This window comes from Chroicocephalus ridibundus, chromosome 1 (assembly GCF_963924245.1).
Source record: "Chroicocephalus ridibundus chromosome 1, bChrRid1.1, whole genome shotgun sequence".
NCBI lineage: Eukaryota > Metazoa > Chordata > Aves > Charadriiformes > Laridae > Chroicocephalus > Chroicocephalus ridibundus.
In genome coordinates, this window is record NC_086284.1 from 67,123,634 (window position 1) to 67,138,063 (window position 14,430).

General features: G+C 37.3%; 1 protein-coding gene across 4 annotated transcripts in view; it reads right to left on the bottom strand.

Moving 5' to 3' along the window:
- Positions 1-515: 515 nt before the first annotated feature.
- ANKRD10 (ankyrin repeat domain 10) overlaps positions 516-14,430 on the bottom strand; it is a 38,208-nt gene continuing 24,293 nt past the window's right edge. For 2 of the 4 annotated variants that reach the window (XM_063337752.1, XM_063337771.1), the window contains 3 exons: positions 8,834-9,069; positions 5,105-5,200; positions 516-2,210 (listed from right to left, as the gene is read on the bottom strand). In XM_063337752.1, coding sequence (XP_063193822.1) covers positions 1,726-2,210; positions 5,105-5,200; positions 8,834-9,069 — 817 coding nt within the window. In that variant the 3' untranslated portion in view covers positions 516-1,725. The remainder of the gene's footprint in view (positions 2,211-5,104; positions 5,201-8,833; positions 9,070-14,430) is intronic. The other 2 variants (XM_063337763.1, XM_063337779.1) reach the window with 1 other exon arrangement.

Genomic DNA, 14,430 nt, shown 5'->3' on the forward strand with positions numbered 1-14,430 from the left:
ACCAGGAACGGCTTGTCTCAGGTGAGATTCGGCTTTCGTTAATGGTTTTGAAGGCACCGAGGAGTTTTGTTGGTCTGGCCAACAATTTGCAAAAAGACCGGTCGATTTCCCTATCAGTGCTACTCTCAGTTTGAATACACTGTGGGTATCTTGCATGTAGACAGTGAACCACGTAAAGTCTATTTAAACACTGATTTCTCTGTAGTCTGCTGCATTTTGCCCAGAAATGTTCGAAGGAGAGTGTAATTTCCATGAAAACCAGAGAACCAGTATTTTTAACCTATTTTTGGAGTTCAAGGCTGATACACACTTCATACACACAGAGTATCTAGTACGTGTTTCTGTGATGCACTGAAGGACAACTTACTGGGCTCTTCACATTCGCTTCCACATACCGACGAAATCAAGCAATCCCACACCACACCGAGAAAGATTATGGAGAGAAATGTGATTTAAAAACTATTAAAGACTTGCTCAAATTGACAACAAAAATATGTCTAAACAAAATATTCAGGTACAACATAATATGTTTATTTTTATTAAATTCCAATTTGTAAAGGTCCCTTTTAAAACGAAACAAGAACAAAAAACCCAACACAATTCAGAGGGCTTATCTCATTTACCGTATTTTCCCCACTCTTCACTTACCATAACACAAAGCAGCAACTTATATTATTAGTGCTCATATAGTGCACTTATATGAACTTTGATTTGTGTATTAAGCTTTAAATACAATGTATTTTCCGTGAGCGTAGCCCAAAGAGTACACAACATTACATTTCCAAAGCATATGTTTAAAAAAAGGACAATAAATGTATATCCAAGACAGTCAAACTCAAATATTTTGACTTGGCAAATTCTAGAACAAGGAACAGCAATTTTAAACCGCGTACAAAGCAGAACAGTGCCAACATGCCTCCGGTCTGTGAGCTATGGTAAAATATCAAGCATACATATTAAAGGAGAGAAGCCAAAGGAAAACCGCCACAAATTCAGAGCTGACCCGAGGCACACCCAAACCGCGACCGAAGGAAGGCAGCCCACTTCCCCACTCTATAATGCAAAGAGCCCAACAACAACAAAGGAAAAAAGAAGCACTTCTACGCTACAGAAAGTGAAACGGTAACTTCTTCCCAATTTTGTCTCTGCGCTTTCAAACAACTCGCTCAAAAAATTTAAAGGTGAACATCGAATTATACCAAACCAACGTACAAACTATAAAGTCAGAGAAGCTCCAGAAGATTGCCACTTTTCAACCTTGCATAGTGATAGCTGGCATCGATATTGCTACCATAGCTTCAGCAGAAGATATGGAAAAGAAAAAACCTTTACTTCTAAGTGATGCACGTACGTAACATTTTCTTCACAAAATTCAGTTAAACATCGTTTTAATAAAAGGGAAAACAGCTCTAGAAAGGGAAAGATAGTGTTCACAAGCTTAGAAATAAAAAAAATACAAAACCAGAACATTCCATAATAAAAAAAATGAAAATAATAAACATTCCATCGTAACAGCACCTATTTTATCACTAAATAAGCCCCATACATGCAACAAACTACAACTATTGTATAAGGCTGTCAAATGAAAGGTTTACTTTTCATATAAACAAAGTGTAAAAATAGCAATAAGTTGCAAACTTCAAATTTAATGCTATGCGAGGATTTTGTCCCCCCAGATTCATTTGGTAGCAATTTCAATATGCGTTTGATATAAAGGTCATTCGTCTAGGAACCGTGATACAAATACATTGTGCCTAGGACAGTATTTTCGTAGCTCTGTTCAACCTTGATAGAATTGGAATGCTCAACAACACTACTAAGTTCGGGGATGCTTTCAGCAGTATCCCCAAAACCATGGTAGTGTCCATAGTGCAAAGTATCTCCAGGGTCTTCCACCCACGAGGGCCGGTTAGAAACACAGCTACTGGGGCTTCCGTTCAGATGTAGCGATCCACACATGTCGGTGGAATTATTCACGGCTTTCTCTGGTTCCTCGGTGCCATTACTGGTATGAATTCGATGCCTACTGGAAGAAGTTATTCCAGGAATTATTCCGTTAGGTGTTAATGTTAAACACTCCTCACGCCTGGCATCCATCCCACTGAGCTGTTGCGCGGCGGTGAAATCCAAATGTCCATTGATGGCACATCCATTTGTCAGTGCATTCAATATGGAGCTACTGCTATTCATATCTGCATTAAGAAATACACCTGTCACCAACAATTAAGAATAAATCAAAACACACCAAAATGTCTCCACTACACTCCACTTATTTAAAAAATGTTTCCGTACACAGCTTTGAGAATAGATCTACCCTTTCTTTATTTATAACAATATAGATAGTTCAAAGGAATGAGAGCTGACCAGTAAGCTTGTAGCACGGATTCTTACGGTGAAAATGCAACTATCTATCTACATTTAATGCGTCGATATGCCTATACTAATCTTCGCAAAGCTAATGTGAACTTCTCAGAATTTTTTCATTTAACTGTATGAAGTAAGCGTAGCAGACGACATTCTGGGCAGCATTTTGAAAGGCGGAATAAAAGGCATCTTTCCACCTTAACTGTAATGCCCTCTTGGGATGAAAGATTATGTATGTACAAGAACCAGGTCTCTGTGAGAGGCTGAAGTGTTATTTTTCTTATTTTTCAGCTGTAATTTACCCGTGGCTCCTTTTTTTCTTTTTAGTGCTACCTCTCACAGTACAGTACACACTGAAATACGTCAAATAAAGAAAAGTTAGGTTGGGGTGCTAATATAAAATGTTTCAAAGTTCCTTTATTCAGAAAGCACTTCAGTTTATCTACCAACTTGCTAAACGACATACTAGGCAGGTTTGTATTTAATGGCAAGTTTATAATGACATCTGTACAATCCACATGCAAAATGCCATACAATAGCAACAGCAGAGTGCACAGAAGACTAAAAAAGATGAGTAGGAGGAAACAAAATTCTAAAAATGTGCATGCAAAAACCGCTGACAACTGTTTTGAAGCAATTTCTCCTTTGAATTTAGTAATTAGTACAATAGTTTTTATTTCCATAAACAGATTTCATCAGTATGTCTGAAACATATGTTTTTGCAGTGGTACTCAAAGTACTAGCACAAAAAATGGGTGACATATTCTGCCTTACAAATGCCTACTGGTAAAGGGCATCTAAACTTTACATCTATATTGGTAAAGATGAGCAAGGCAAACGTAGAAACTACAGACCTATATGGTGACATTTAAAGGTTTTACATTCCATTATTATCCTTGGATACAGGCACATATGTTTATGCATACATGAATGCATAAACCTATGTGCAAAATAGGATTGCAATTTCCAATTCAAGCCGGTAAATCTGTTAGTAACTTCCCACGTTTATAAAACATTGGGTTCCTGTTTAAGTGACACGTAATGAGTACCACTGTTTGACACGGAAGGATCTGAAGTTTTGGTTCTCTATTAGTCCTTCGCATGGATATTATTTGAAATAGGGATTACGATACTGGTACTTCCCATACAGCAATACATAACGCCAAGAAATGTGTTAGACTTGTAACTCACTGTATGCACCAACTGGAGTTTCCTGTTTAGTCCCTACATGAGTTAAAATAACCACATCAGCTGAACTCATTAACTACACATTCTTATTGAAAGTGGAAAAAACCCACCCAAACCCATCAATACATCAAAACTAATAATGTCATTGATGAAAACGCACAGAAGAAATTTCATATAGTGTTTATTAAGTGAAAAGTGCAAACTGTTTTAAAATAAATCCTTGTAGGCTGGCTTTGCCAAATCGAATTAAATAAAAATGGCACTACTATAGTTAATATGCAAAAGTAGGTAATGAATAGTTCTAGTGATAATTACAGAATCTTATTATTTGTTAAAAATTAGCACCTATAGTAATAGAGTACATTTATGAAAGACAATCATTTGTCCATAAATAAGAACACTTAGTAATTATCACTGGAATATATCATAGTCTACTTTTAAAGTACTGATTATATACATATATGTATGTATATATATTTATTCCTAATATATTAAAATATCTATTAATTATCATTCCCTTTGGTGAATCTGATCTGTGGTACAAAGCATAAAGTTATTTATCACAGAACAAATTAAACTAAGAAATTCATTTCTGAATGTAATAATGCACGATCATAGTAACTCCATGCCTTTACCTACAAAGTGCATGGAAAAACCTGACCCAAGACAGTTTTAATCGAAACTCTATACACATCCTGGGGTTGCCAAAAGCATCTTGATTAAGCAGCCCTTAAAAAACTTAGAGCATTAATATTCACTAATACTGGTAACATTCTGAGTGTTTCACGAAGATTGGTACAAAACACAAAAACTGTTTTCCAAGGTATGTTATTTTGAAATACTAGTTTAAGCCCTGTGATGTCTAGTCTTTTATTTACATAAAAAACCCCACGGCAGGATCCTGCACTTATATCACTGTGTCTGAAGAAATTCTGAACGCATAGTATATATCTAGACTATTCTTTATAGTATTTGTTGAACTATTTTGAATATAGTTTAGTTGTAATGTACATTATTTTCAAAGCTATATAAGCACTAGGATATGTTTCCCTAGCAAGTCTTCTTATTAGCAATTAAATCCATTTAATGAAAGTGAAACTAATAATTTAAATGATTTCTGAATTTCCTTAACCTGAAATTATAGCAACTAAAAGCAAGGCACAGCGTAATACAAGCCTCAGGTTAAAAGTGGAACAGATATTGTGGATTTCTACCTGAAATAGTTATAAACTACTAATAAACCTTCTCTTTCACCATTACAATATATTGCATCAAACAGCTAATTTTAGATACCTACTAAACCCCCAACATAATGGGTATTACAGCGATACAATAGTTTTCAAGACTCTAGACAACAATGTGCAAAAATAAAGGACTAAGTTTTATACTTAAAAATAAAATGCATATTGATTCTTGCAACGGCAAGGAGTTTGCATTGCAGAAACAGTGTATATTTCAATTTCTTTTGGTCCAACAGAAGTACTCTCCTGTTGTTTGGTGTCTTCAACCATTTGAATGTTGTTGTAGTTAACAGGAAACTGTCCACTCCCACCTGATACAACGGCAAACTCTCTATCAACGTGCATATTGTCGGCATCATCCTCAACTCCTCCGTTCATCATTGGTATTAAGCCATCAAAGCTGTAAGCTGATAAAAAAAAGGTCACGTTTAGTCACTGGTGAACACTTGAAAACTCAGCCAACAAACAGATGAGTACTGTGATTTCTAAAGTAAAAGCTTTTTACAAACATACATTTTTCATGTCTGAAAGCTTCTGACATGTTTGAGATTCCAAACGCAGAGTAAGTAAATGCCAAGTACTTGCACATTCCTTTTAATCCCTCAAAATGGAGAATTAGCAGTGAACGTATCAGACTTTGCACCTACGGATCAGTTATTAGTCTGATGTACAAAGAGCAATTTAAAGTACTCGACTTTAGGCTGCACTGTACTGCTAGTGTGCTCAACCAATAAGAAGCAGTCTCTGCCTCACATTTGTCTACTGTCAGTCTGGACTGCTCCCTCCTCCGCTCCCGAGGGCCAGTTCCCAGCAACCCACCCCCCATTCATATCAGACTGCTCCGGGGATCCCTTCAAGTGCTGAACAAACACATCTGTCTTCCGAGGAAAGCCAGCACGTGGTTACTTTTGTGGGAAATGCTTTAATAAGCAAGAAGGGCTTGACTTCACTACCTCTTATACCCACCACCCAAAGCGCTGCTCCACTACTACCCCAGCAGACCCTGCACTGCTCTCGCACTGACATTAACACACCTTTCTATATACACTGCACATACTCTTAATACTGTTATAAGTGCTACTTTAGAAGACTGCAAGTCAGCTCTCATTGCCCCGGGCACAACAGAAGTTTTCGTAAACTACCCGCTTTTAAAGAACCTCAAGCAATAGCTAAAGAGTTTCAGAGAGATCACACAGGGCTTAAGGGAGACCAGGGTGCTTGGATCAATGGGCTTCAAATTACCCTAAACCAGGAAGGGAAATGCATTTTTTTCTAGTTACCTAGAGGAATATGGAAGTGTAGTTTCATGCTGGCCAATTCCAAGGGTACAGTTGGCAACGCCCCCATTCCCACCTCACAAAGAACACCTAAAAGCAACCTGTGTTGAGGCTCCTGATACTGATGTGGATGGTCACCGGTTGTGTAGAGCAAGTCAGTACCGTGTGTAGCATGTACAGCACAGCACAAAAGCCAATCTGCCACGGGCCATGGACCAGAGGGGCTAGGATGAGGACTGCCACCAACACAGCCGTGCAACCACTTGGCCTGGTGTGCACCATCCTCTACCAACCAGCCCGGGAAGCAGGGGGAAATTTCTGGAATTGATTTCAGAAAAATAGACATAAAATCCAGCTCACGTTTCTGAGCCATAATTAAAACCTCTTTGGTGTACATTCTGAAAGCAGCCAGATTTAAGTTCAGCTTCAGCCTTTCGAACTCACTTTGAGAGAGTAGTTTGTATCACAGCATGTCATGTATCAACATTGCTTAATTTTTAGGCTGAAGGTTTTTTTAATACTATGTACCCAAGAGGAGATACATATGCGGGCATATAAACAAAATTAGAGGTTAAGTTACCGCCACCACCGCCCAGTTTAGCTATTCCAGGACAAAGGGTGAGGCACAGGTTTGAGCACTTTTTTTCTTGCAACTGTACTGCTTCCAGGTTCTTGCAAGGGGCATATACTGTGCCTGGTCACGAGAAATAGTTTTTTTTCAAAGTGGTGATTGTTCTAATTAGGGGTATGGCCATTAAAACCTGACTCTTCCTGCAAATACAGGTTGCCTGCACTCTCTCTGAACATCTGGAGTCTCCTGTGCAAACAGTCTTTAAAGAACAGACTGGTGTGGTTTTGTAAGGGCAAAATGACAAAATCGGGCTTGTTTTGTAAAAAGGTTGGCTCAGCACAATGATGTACTGATGATTTCTCATTACTCAGCTCTGTTGTTTACAAAGCGCCCCAAGAACAGTGACTCATTCTCACTCCAATTGACTTTTCACACCGATCTGATAGTTACTACTGATGATGATGTCTTTGAGGGCAGACATGTCAGACTAGAAACTTCAGCTTCCACAGCTGGGATGCATCTCTTAATTACTACACAGACCTTCAAGCAAATACTGCAAAGCTTTTGGCTTTGTTTGCAAAGGTCTTAAAAAGTCATACTGATTGATAAACATTTCAAAAATTACCTCGTCTGATTGCTTCTCTTAATGTCTCTGTAATTGCTTAGGAGATCTCGTTCACTTAAATGTATTGTCTATTTGTTTGCTTGATCTAACTTATCTGCTGGACCAACTGTTTATGCTGAAAGGTAATGCAGATACTGCTATTTCATAACATACAGAATAAAAATAGCGAGCCCAGTACCACTCCCAGATTGTGGCGAAGTGCTACCTATTGACTAGATTGGAGCCATTTTAAAAGAAATTGCTGATTACGAACATTCAGAAGGAACAGGTCTTCAAAACAAAAGATAAATATCTTTGCCTTCAAGCAGCTCCTCTGGGTGACAGAACATGAACACACCGAAGACATCTTTCTGTAGCTGTTATGGGCATCTATATACCACCTACGTTTTCTCATTCTATGTAGCCACTTGAGGACGTTGTTCCTGAAAAGCAGTCTCACATTTAACTGCATAGGCACTCTTCTCCATCATGAAATTATTTATAGTTTAGACCAACTACATGAAGTAACACATCCTGTTTATGATTGGCTATGGAGTAGCCCGTTAAGGCCTCTGATCCTGGTGTGGTTAAAATGGTGTCTGGATGGCAAGTACTAAAGCAAATATTAGTGTCAACATTGATGTAATTTATATTATCCATGTCATATTTCAGAACATTTTGGTTTAAATTCCCATCTTTTTAGCTGTAATTAAGCACTGTTTGAGCTCATTTTATTTGGCTCACTGAAGACCTACAAAATCCCTTTCCTGATGCTAGACAAAAGAAATGAGGTTCGAGTGCAGAATGCTGCATTCTTCTTAATAACACTTTAATGGGATGAGCCCCAGGAAGGAAGCAGAGGATACTGGCAATTGTGTTATTCAAGGTGTTCGTAAGATGTACAAAAAAAAAGATTTCTTCACATAGCCATCAAAAAATATCTTTGCGGTTGTACTATCGCATCATTGCTAGCAGAGGAAGAGTCAGTATCCTCAATGCACAAAGCTGAAAAGGAATCCGTAAGGTTCATTCTAGTCTTGCATCTTCCTGTAAGGTATCAGTTCCCCTTGGAACGTGATCCTGGAAACTTAAGGTATGTTATCCTAGTGTCACAGACGTAATCCCTCTCAATTTGAGAAAGCTTCTTGCATTTAATTTCTTTCATCCCTCTTACCTAGCAAACAGTTTTTGAATTGTGAATGAATCCTGAAGTAGAAAATTACCATCAGAACATCCGAGCTTCTTTGTGAATTAACGCAGTGTTATTTGGCTCTACTGAAGAAGAAACTGAGGAAGGAGTAGAAGCTAACTTCAGCTCATACGCTTGCACATATTATTCTTGGCATCATGTAACTTTAGCGCTCTCTGGAAATAGAAATTTCTGAACACACCAAGATGATGACAGGGAGAATTGGGATCTTGTGTCACAGAATAACTGCATTCATCTGCTTCCTGTATTAATATGTAATTTAGATATGTACAGGAGTTTGTCAATAATACTCAACATCCACGCTGAAAGGCTTTAAAATGTTTATTTTCCTTTCTCAGCAACAGTATCACCCCATCCCTTTTACCTCTGGGGTCTCACCTTCCGTTCTAGCCTTCTTTACTCCAGCAGACTCCGTATCTTCAAAGGATCTCTTTCGACTTGTCCCACCACTGAATGGATTGGGACCTGCATTCTGATGAACCCCATTTAAGGTGCCATTGCTATAGAAACGATTCAGGTGACAGTTCTGGAGGTTCAAGAGAAACTGGGCACATTCTTGGAAGCCCTGGGTATGTGCAAGGTCTGCTGCTGTCAGGCCACTGGCATTTCTCAAGCTGTACAATACAAAGAAACTGAATTACACTCATTCATCAAGCTAGCTTGCTGCTGCTGCTGCCCTTACTGACTATCTATCTGTTGGTGATGAGAGAAAACATACACTTAGCAAATTTCCATTAAGAAATTAGTTATCAAACTTAGTTTTATAACTAACTTAACTTTTTGCACATACATCTAGCTTCTAAGCAAAATTTGGGAGACAATACACTTTTAAATAAAATCAATATACTATGTGCCTTAAAAAAAAACATCTTCCTATTTAAACTTCTCAAAATGCTTTACTCTAGAACAGTCTGAAGTATCTGATCTTTACATAAACTTCAGACTAATTTAAGCCTTTAATTTTACCATCTTCTGCAGTTTATTTCTGCAATCTATTGCTTTAACTTGAGCAAAAGATAAAATACTCAAAACAAACTTAACATGACTTGGCAATTGTCCATGGCATTCTGGTTTCTAAGGTAACAACAACATCGCTATTCTGCCTAACAATAAAATATATATACACATACAGGAAAAGATAAAGATGAGATACTTAGTTATGCTTTGCTTATACTTTTTTTTTTTTCTGGTTTGTTTGTCATTTCAAAGTGTGTGACATCATAAGTGCTGGGACTTGCTTTGTTATTTGAACCAAGACTTGACCATGCATGAGATTCTGAATATTCTAACGCAACAAGGACATTATAAATTAAATCAGGTAGGACATGTATAGATGTAGAGGTTTAATTTGAAAGAGTGCTGCATCACATGCATTTACACAAACATACAGTTATGTCTGTGCTTAGAAATGTAGGCTAACTTCATAAGGAAGCGCAAAAAAGTGGAGACAAGAGGGGCAGAAATGATAAAACTAGATTGTGAAGCAAAAGATGCCAATAAATCTTTCCTAAGTTTTTTTTCCACCTTTCCAGACAGATCTAACTAGTCAGAAAATTGAATTTTTGTTTTGTGGCTGCAGTAGTCTGGAAAAATCCATTACTTAAAAATCCAGAAAGAGACCAGCCAAGAGAATAATAATTCAGAAGATTAATAGACCCGATTCTGTTGAAAAACGTATGAAGCAGAAAACAATTCACTTCAGATCATGCGAAGAAAACTAAGAACAAAGCCCAGATTTGCTTCCTAGATCATTGCAAGTTTTTGCTATGAAAATGAGACTAAAAAAATCTTTAGAAACTGACTACTACAGCAATACTAATTCCATAAATGGATGCTGCTGGATTACATAAAATTTGGAAGATTAAGTCAAAATATTAAAGAATCAGAAAAACCATTAGGCTAGATCAGGGTAATTTCATTCCATACTACAACATTCTAAATCACCATGTACTTGGACTACTAGTGAAAATCCAGAGAACGGCAGCCAAGAACGGTCTAGAAAGTAAGACTTTAGAAGACTAAAAAACCTAGTTAGTCAAAAGAAATGAAACTTCAGGGTACAGGTATTAGTTTTGAATACCTGAAAGATAGCTGCAAAAAGAATAATCCCTTCTGTGTGTCCAGCGCAGGCAGCGTATGAATGGGATTAACACAAAAAAGGGATATTTGAAATTAGGCATCAGGAGAAAGTTTCAGAATACAAAGGTTGCTGAATCTCCAGAGGGTTCTCTTCCCCACCTCCTTTTAAGAGCAGATTATGATTTCAGAAACTCTGAAAAATAGTCAATTCTTTCCCATGCTGAACTACATGGCCTGTTGAGGTCCCTGTGAACCAGCATTCAATGCTCCTTCAGCATGGACAACATAATGCAATGCAACTAAAACTTAAGGAACAGAAATTTCAACATATCCATTTTGGTCAAAAGAATAGCTCGGTTCTCTGAAATCCACTTTAAATTTGCAAGCCCCAAAAGGACTGTAAAGGAATCTAAACAAGAGCAAATTAAAGTCACACAAAGATAAAAATGACCAAAACAATTTGGTGTTGACTGACCACCTAAGTTAACAGAACTTCAAGGAGCAAGTAATTCTATTACTTAGAAAATGTTACTGAACAGTAACCCTGCTTTAAAAAAATGGAGCGCAAGACTGACTACAGTTAAGTCACCATTTCCCAAAGGAATGCTGATACAAGTTGCCAGAGGCATTTAGAGATGCAAGTGTGTAAGGCTACATGACCAAACTCTGGGAAACAAAAGTTACAGTTCCCAGAAACAAAATAAATGAACTTCAAGTTAGTGTTTGTCAGAGTTTAAAATGTAATGACCTTTGATATTTTTAGATCTGTCCCCTTCCCATCTCTTCCTGAACAGCTTACTCTTAACAGGTAGACAAAGATGTACTTGTTCTACAGGAGTATTTTGGAAGCACTGCACAGGTTTTCAGGGGGCTCAAGCACACTGGCTGTAACACTCTTGCTTCTTAGAGTTTAGAAATGTCTCTTAAAAACCTGAGTCTGAATTTAGCCCATCAATTTCAAGACAGCTTCCTGTGTTCAGAAGTTACTAATGAAAATGAGAGGAAAAAAAGTCCAATCAAATAAAAGATTACAGGATCTAGATGGCTCTAGAAACCAGCTGGCCAACTGCTACAGAAGAGAACACAACTGTTAAGTTTTCTCTGCTCTGTCTGAGCGGGAACACTAATTTGGGCATCTTTTCTATATCCAGTTGTCAACTTCCATTAACTTAATCGAAGCTTGAATATTCTGGGACTTTCAAATCCTGTCAAATCTCAGTTAAACTGGCTTGCACTCCAGTATTAACGGGAAGGAGAAAAGGAGAAGCTGACAAAACTGACAGACTCTTAAGTCTCACTTTCTCAAAAACAGGCTAGAAGGATAAAAAAGACCTACTACTTTAGCTGATTTTTCTAGGCCTCTCCAGAAGGAAAAAATCTGTCAGTGGGAACACAAAAGGCAGCAAGAGCTAGCTGTGCTATACTAGCTCATTATAACAAAATGCAAGTATTCCCGAAAAAGATGTCTAACTCCATTATCTACATGCACAAAGTAGAAAAGAAAATGCTCTTAACAGATATCACAGAGTTTTGCCACACTGTATCTTATGTATTTCCAAAACATGTAGAAATACTGCCATCACTGTCAGGATTCTGATGGCATAACAGAAAAATACACTCTTATACAGCCCTTCCAGAAACCCTCAACTGGAGTACTTGAATGAATTAAGAAGCTAGGACATCTATGAGACCATCCTTTAAAAGCATTGATCTGGACCTGGAATGGAAGTACCCTGTTACAACAGTAGCTACCAGCAACTGTGAACACACCTACTACTAAACCTGCAGTGTACGGTCTACCTCAAATGCTGCCAATATTTGAAAATTAAGCAGTTACCTCAGCTTAGTCCATGAGCTAAGAATATAAAAGCCATTATTGTAAACAGCCTCCATTATAGGAATGAAAACAGTAATAGTTCACTGCCTCAACTACACGTAAGACTAAGAGGAGTTCAATCTCTTGGGTGTAATCCCTATGTTAGTCCCTGGTTATGAACTGCAATTATATGTAAACTGACTATCAAGTGCAAAGAAGGAGTAGTAAGATTCATTTGGCTATTAAGTAGACTATATATGATACAGACTGCACGACTGAAAAAAAAAAAAAGATCAACAAGCAAGAAACTCAAAGAAGTAATTGTTATATTTAAGTAAGTAAATTTTCAACTACTTCAGTTATTCGATATGTCCTTGAAATGTATTTTTCTTCATTTCTCATAGCTGCCTACATAAATAAAAAGGATTTGACTAGATAAAGGATATTATAACTGAAAATAACTTCAAGACCCAGACTGAAAAAAAAGCAGTAACAAAACCCAAAAGTAAACCATTGGACAGCATAGACAGAAATACCTCAAATTTTTACATCTCCTGAAAAGAAAAGAAAAGGAAAAAAAAAAAAAAAATCTTTTTCACCCATCCTCTGTTTTTCGGAAGTTAAAATTCCCTTCAGTCCTAGTTTTGATCTTTTACCCTAAACACCTTGAAATAGCAGAAGCTGCAAAGTCCAGAACACACTGTTTGACATTAAATCTTCTGTCAAGCTGCCCTTTTGTTACTGCTAATTATACAGCAAATATGACAGCTCTATTTCTGTAACTGCATTACTCAGAATTTAAAAGCGAGTAAGGAAATTTCATGCAGGTTTTGTGGGTGGGTTTATTTTGGTGGTTTATGTTATTTTATTTTTTTTATTTTGGGTTCCCCACACACACAACAAAGATGCTGAACTTGAGGGGCAAGCTTATGTTTCTCTTCAGGGTTTTTCTTTAGGCCAGGCTACCTAGCTGAAACAAGACTAAGCAAATAGTAAGCTACATAGGCTGGTATTTTTCAAAGATGATCTTAGGAAGGCAGACGCTACCAGTAAGGAAGGTGTGGAAGGATGGAAGAAAATTATATTAAAGAAAATCAGGCTAAGTCTTAAAAAGTTACATGAATTTTGTGATTAGTCAGTCTTTTATCAAATAGTACTCGTTGACTTGGGGCAGTATTTTTTAAAGGTTGGCCTAGTTACTGTCTAAAGAGACAGCTATGCTCCAAAAACTTATTTCCCCCCCTCTCCAGGAAAAAAAAATATAAATCAAAAACTGAAGATGTCTCTGAAGGTGGTCAGTTCAGCTACAGGAACAGGTGGAAAAACTGAAGAAAGGACACTGAAAACTAAAACTCTGAAAATATCATTCCCTTTTTGGCACCTGCTCCAGACAGGAACATACATGAAGGCTTGAACAGACAAATGGATGAAAAATTCCTTACCCAGGACTAAATGCAGTTTTGGTAAGTGGTCAGAAAGTCAAGTCACTCTACGCTTAGAAAACACATACCTTGCCATCATTTCCAAAGCAACTCAAGTACTTAAAAAACGAACGAGTCCTGTTAAGACAATTTCACTTCGCAGTATTTTTTTTGATTTATAGTTTATTCTTATTTCTATGCGATTTTTACTATGAGAAACAAATTATAATCATGAAGCATGATATTATTTACCCTCAGTCTTCTTGTAGGCTAAAATCCAGGAGCTGGGAATGATAAAGACATACTGTTTTCCTCAAGATACAGAAGTATGAGATGCTAACTCCAAAGCAAAAGACAACAAATGTAACTGGAAAGATACATTTTCTTATTATGAAGTCACTCCTAATAGAAAAAAAATGCATGAGAAAAGTTGAGGGAAGTCTGGACATGGATGAGTACAAGTAGGTGATCTTGAAGTTCCTTCACAGATTACATTTAACACTTAATTGTTCTGTAGTTACAGATATTTTATAAACAAACTCAAAATGTGCACTGTTAATACATTGAGAGTTAAAGCTCTGACTTTTGTATATGCATTTATTCACAAACCTTCTACAGTGCTTAAAACAACACTCTCATAAGACATTTTTCTTCTTCCA